Below are 6,000 nucleotides of genomic sequence, written 5' to 3' on the forward strand. Positions count from 1 at the left end.
AAAATTGGGAAAATGCCCCAATATGAGGTGCAATGTTGGAAATCTGTCCCAACGTTAAAAATAGTTGGAAAAATATCCCATTTCCCTAATAAAAGATAGGGAAAAACAGTTGGAAAAATGCCATAGGGAATGCATGCTCGGCTAGCTAGTTTTGCCGCTTATAGTTCCAAGTCCTCGCCGTGAGCCAATATCCTGTCCCATCTCATGCTCCATCTCTATTTTCTTTCATTCTCAATGAATGTGTTACTTTGCCACTTTTCTACTCTTCTTGTTTAGTACTCAAATGGTTAAGAAAAAGAGAGGAGATAGTTGAAGTATACTGTTTCCTAGGTTTGATTTCTTGACAATAATAATATCCATATATGAATTTTATATCCAAGTTCAGTCCCCTGGTCCCAATCCACCTTGCCTTCAATAACATTTAATTAATCCCAATAACAAAGTAAACAATTTGAGTTCCACACCTTTCCATGCAATTGAATCCCAATTTTCAAACTTGACCATGTTCATCTCCTCTTAATCTATTAACTTAAATCTTTGCTTCTATATATATATATAGAAACCACAAACATAAGTAGCTTCATCTTCATCCTCTTCCTCTCATTCACCCATTTATAATACTAGTGAACGTACGAGTACGCATCCTATTACTACTTAAATATTCGAATCAAATCTGTTCTTAAGATTATATATACTTGTTGTTTTGTTTGTTTGATTATTTGTCTACAAGAAAATCATTCAATGGCAGCTGAAATTTACATGATCGACAGTGCTACTACCGGAAAGAAGAGCAGCAAAAGAAGCAATGGGTTCACAAGGAAATGTGCTTCTTTGATCAAGGAACAAAGAGCCAGGATTTACATCCTTAGGCGTTGCGCAACCATGCTTCTTTGCTGGAACAGCCAAGAAGGAGATGCCGAATACTAAACAACAATTCCGTTCCCATTCCATTACGCACAACCTATATGATCACTCTTCGACATCTTATTCCTCCGCCTGCATCAAGAATTCAACCATCTGTCTCGTGTCGTTTCTCTTCTTCTACTTCTCTGTGTGCTTCTTCTTTTTTGGCTAAGCCGATCGGAACTGCATGAGTGCGTATAATTACGTCCATGTATTGGCTGCTGGGATCTATCTTGCTAGGTTGGTTGATTCGTTTTGGCGTTGGTACGTAGTATGAAACAATGACTATATCGTGGCCTTTCTATCCTACCACTCCTATTTTCCCCCATTTTTTTACTCAATTACTTATTCAATCGACATTTCTCTGATGTTTGATTCTGGATAACACTGGGTTTTATGGGGTTCATTTGGAGTTGGACAATAGGTTCACAACATACATAGCATTATTTGCACGTCTGCCGTCGTTTTTTTTCCCAACCAGCAGCTAGTATCTCCATGCTCATATATATGAGGACGACGATTATATATGGACCGGTCGAATCAGCTCTCTCTCCCCTTCGCAATCGTGTCTCTAAACATCGATAGTAATATATATGTATATCAGTATTTTAATTTATCGATCAAAAAAAAAAAAGTATATCAGCACCTTTATTATCATATAATAAAGGATTGATCGATGAATCTATCAATGATTTCTCTTAATTATGTTTTGAGTCTGGTAATTAATTAATATTAATTCATTGTTGGTAATGCTATTTGGTTAATTACATGGTTAACTAATTATGTTTATTTTCCTTTGTTCATGTATTTTCCCTACATGGAGGAAATATATCTACCTCCACGAATATATATATATATGTATATATATATATATATGTATATATATATATATTTGTCAGTAGTAGTATATGGTGAAAATCATGCTTCAAACAAAAAAAAAAAGTATATGGTGAAAATCTTTGTTATTGTAACTTAAATGACAGCCTATTGAGTATTTATGTTTCAGTATTACAATAATGTCACATATTAAGTATGTTTAACTTGTTATCCGAAATTAGCATCATGTCTAAGTTGTATAATTAAAAAAAAAACCAGTAAATTAAAATAGATAGGATATAATGTCAATTAACTCCAATCCATTGAGGCAATTGTTTCTTAAATTAAATCCATACCGGTTTGTAACTTTCTTATTAATCCACAATTCATTTATTGTTTAATTTTGGAAAAAGAATCCTTTACAAAATGGATTAGTTTTCAAAGGGAAGATTGATAAATTAACATGTGTTTGTCTCTAAAATATTAAAATTAAAAGATTGATCATGTCGTTTTTAGGTTGAACAATAAAAAATGTTAATCTCGTCTACAATTTTCCTTTTGTAATTGATAAAAAGGCCCGACCTGAAATTATAATTTACTCTTGCATTCTTCAAAAATAATTTTATCAAATTCTTAATTTTCTTCCTGAAATGAAGAAGAGATGGAGCTGATTTGAGTTACTGCTAATTGAGAAGAATGATTGACCATGGACCAATTAGATTAGTCAGCTGAGTTAAACAGTTGACTCAATGCTGATATATCACATTATATGCAATGAACGGTGTTTCTTTTTTTCTTCAGTCGACCTTTCCCAACATGACAGGGGTGTTCTAGTTGAAAATTAGTACGCCAGGCACGCGATACGCGTGAAAATATGAAAAGTCAACTGGTTAAACCATAAAGACTTTTGTAAATTAACTTACATGTTGTTCATCTCGTTTGTTATTTTGTTGGAGCACTGGAAAATTAAAGGTAACAATAGAATACAAATCCCAATGGCATACGAACCAAAAACGCTATTACAAGAGGGCTTAACATTTCAAATCAACTACATCTCTAATTGATTCTAAGTCTCCATAATTAGATTTGATTGAATAGAGGTAAAATAAAAAAAAAAAGATTGCAACAAATACTAAAAGTTCTATTCATGCATGCCAGCATAAACCCAAAGTTAGGTATTCTAAAATGCATACTTTTCACCTAAAATAATCTGATTATAGGGTAAATACTGCTTAGGCGGTAAAAAACTAAGATATTATTGTAGTGATCTTTTTTTTAGTATGGTAGAATGAGAAAAAAAACACGTTATATCACTTCACTCTGATCATAAAGGAAGGTACCTCCGTGCCTCAGGAGCTAGAATAAATAATAGTAGAAAATATAATAATGATGTTAAGCTCTGTTTTCTTTTCAAAAAAAGAAAAGTTTTGTTCCAAAAAAAAATCTTTTTGGTTAGATTTGGTTTTACCACAAAAAATATCATTGATGATTGTCTTTCTATTTTGTGTTTTACTAGGCTAAACTAGACATATGAAAAGAGATATCTTTTATCACAGCTACCTACTACTCTTTCTTTGTAAACGTTTCCGGCTCTGCTTAAAAACATTGATTTGACCCAAACAGAGATAGATTTTTATTTTCTTTTGTCTTTTTTACTCTAATATCTCAAGTTAGTTCTAAAATCACCTTTGTTTGAATCAAGCTATGAAGAGTTTTGGGAAATAATGAAAGAAAAGTAGAAAGATATACCAAAAAAATCAAATGAAAAACAAAAAGAGAAGAGAAAAATATCAAGGAAATAAAACGTTAAATGTGAGTTTGATTTCTACATACATGTTTGGAGATGTCAACATTGTCCAAAATAGTAATGATAATGAGTAGGTATTCTTCAAGATGAGAAAAGAAGATGATGATTGAATCAAGATAAAAGTTTGTTCTTCTTCTGATGATAATAGTAGATGATGATCACAACATCACAAGGACTATATATGTTCTATATTTCCAACATAATTTCTAATTTTTGATAATCAATCAGTTTTTTATTTGCTATGTTACCAATCAATATTTGTAAGGACATTCAAACTACAGTTGGTCAGCTCAATAAGAAGAAAATATCAAAGCAAGGCGTTTAATTTAGTTTTCCCTTATAAAACGAAAGTTAACACTACACCAAATTTAGTGATTAGCAACGATAAATAGTAGTTGCAAAGTGGGGTCGCAGTTCTGCTCTGATACGAAAGTCGATGTTGCAGTCTTTCGCAACGGGTATGGTGTCGTTGCAAATTTCCAATCGCAACAGTTTTCAACTATTACAACGTCAAGATTTCGCCAAACTAGATAGTTTGGACAATTGGGAACAGTTGCAAAACTGGAATATCGTAACAGGTTGCTGCAGTTGCGAAATTTTTGCAACATCAAAAAAATAGTGGTTTTGACCGGTCAAAACCAGGTCAATATTGAAGGTTCCTGTAATAAAATCAAGTTTCTCATGTTCATTTAGAAATCAAATTAATCCAACAAAAGTATCAAAAAGGTATTCTTAGAGTTAATTCACAATGATATACCATGATGCAAAATATGAAGCACATCACAAAAATCATATGGAGGATTGTCATGTGGATATATTAATAAATTCAGTATCACACTAAGGTTCTTACAAAATGATCTAAAGAAAAAAGAACTCTCACATTCGTCTACAAGAACCAACTACTCAGGTGAACATTTCTTATGCATGAGGCAAGCACAAAGGTTAAAGTTTAAGATGTCACCATGGGTTGTGAGGCATTTCGACTGGAGGAACCAACAAGAGCATTGTGCTAGATGTCGCACGCTCAGTGAAGCTGCTCAAAATCTACAACATACAATGAACCAATTCACTATTAGCATTCAATATGTGAAATGAGAACACTATTGTTTTACTTGCTAGACATGTGAGTCCCTAATCTTAAATACCAAACATAATATAACAAAAGATGATCACAGTGCAAACAGAATAAAGATAAATACATGAACAAAGATGTACTTTATCACTCTCAACTACTTCCCCTGGATGTATTGCACAAGAAAAGATGTACTACGATACTTTTTAATACTTGCTCCCATATATCTTGTACTACCTTCTTTCGTCTTTTTGCCAGGAGCCACAATGTTCTCACCATCATCTATATCCCGGGATTCCAACCCCTGTCGTACATAACGTCAGCATACATCTTGAATAATCAAAACGAAAATAAACCACAAGTGCTAGAAAGTAGAAAAAGAAGTTGTTTCCCACCAACCTTAACGAAAGATACAAGCCAACTTCGGTAAGAGATGATTGAACCAAGAGGAACAACAGCGAGTTCTTGCTAAGAATATGGAGAGCCAAAAACATATTTTGGTTGTATAACCACAGACTCACAACTGCCACCTCGCCCTTTTTCATGTTTATTACGGATTTATCAAGTCCACCAATTACTTTATCTGATCAACGAAACAAATTGTTAGCCATCTCTATACAAGCACAATACAACAAGAAGATAAAATGACTCTCATCAGTACCATTAATTGTTTGAACTCAAAAAGCTCTTCCCCATGGACCTATTTAAAAATATTGTTCTATCTTGTAGCTTCAAAATTAACTTCACTGGAAAAACAGAAATACATGAGTTTTAACTAAGTCTCTTATTCAGCATCATATGAGACCAAACCGAAAACGAGCCCATTCACACATCACATTCTTTATATTACCTTTGGAAACAATTCCTCATTGGGTTTACCATATCCCTCTCATTCTTTAAGAATCATATTCGTAACTTTCTTGTCCAGGAGAGAAACTCGGGAATAATTAGAGAAACTGCATTTGGTGGAACAACTGCCTCCTGATCAGAGACTGGCCTACCTTTCTCTACAAATCCATCTGCAGCCAAACATATAATCCTGCTAGATATGCATTAATCACAAACAACACTGCTATAAAAAAAACTCGAATGTGCACTAGCAATTAAAATAGATTATAGAGTCCTTACTAATAAATATTTCATTACGCATCCGGATCATTTCATTAGGCTACTTTGTATAAGGATCTGTGTAGGTACACGCCAGAGGAAGAAGCTCTTAAATATTCCAAGAAAAAATAAAAGATGAACTCGAAGTATTAATATATATGTATCACATTCAGGATTTGGCCAAGTGAAATTAAGCCAAGTGCATATCAGGATGTAGATCACATGAAGAAGCACCAACGGCACCTCCAGATGCCAAGTTACTAGCAAATTATTTCCAGTAACCATCTCTATCGTT

The 6,000-nt window shown here is 33.4% G+C and overlaps 1 protein-coding gene and 1 long non-coding RNA gene across 2 annotated transcripts; one reads left to right on the forward strand and one right to left on the reverse strand.

Annotated features, from left to right (window-relative positions):
• The first annotated feature begins 607 nt into the window (after positions 1 to 607).
• LOC113339742 lies at positions 608 to 1,613 on the forward strand. The gene has a single exon (XM_026584970.1). The coding sequence runs from the start codon at positions 742 to 744 to the stop codon at positions 925 to 927; it is 186 nt and encodes a 61-aa protein (XP_026440755.1). The 5' UTR covers positions 608 to 741; the 3' UTR covers positions 928 to 1,613.
• A 3,406-nt stretch (positions 1,614 to 5,019) lies between these two features.
• On the reverse strand, positions 5,020 to 5,768 carry LOC113339912. The gene is made up of 3 exons (XR_003355183.1): positions 5,449 to 5,768; positions 5,260 to 5,344; positions 5,020 to 5,181 (listed from the first exon to the last, which is right to left on the reverse strand). It is a non-coding gene; the product is annotated as an uncharacterized LOC113339912 (long non-coding RNA).
• Positions 5,769 to 6,000: the final 232 nt, after the last annotated feature.

The sequence above is a fragment of the Papaver somniferum genome, unplaced genomic scaffold (assembly GCF_003573695.1).
Source record: "Papaver somniferum cultivar HN1 unplaced genomic scaffold, ASM357369v1 unplaced-scaffold_21, whole genome shotgun sequence".
Lineage (NCBI taxonomy): Eukaryota > Viridiplantae > Streptophyta > Magnoliopsida > Ranunculales > Papaveraceae > Papaver > Papaver somniferum.

What these genes read in the sequence shown, in the direction of transcription:
- LOC113339742 (XM_026584970.1), top strand. Translation starts at nt 742, where the DNA reads ATGGCAGCTGAAATTTACATGATCGACAGTGCTACTACCGGAAAGAAG.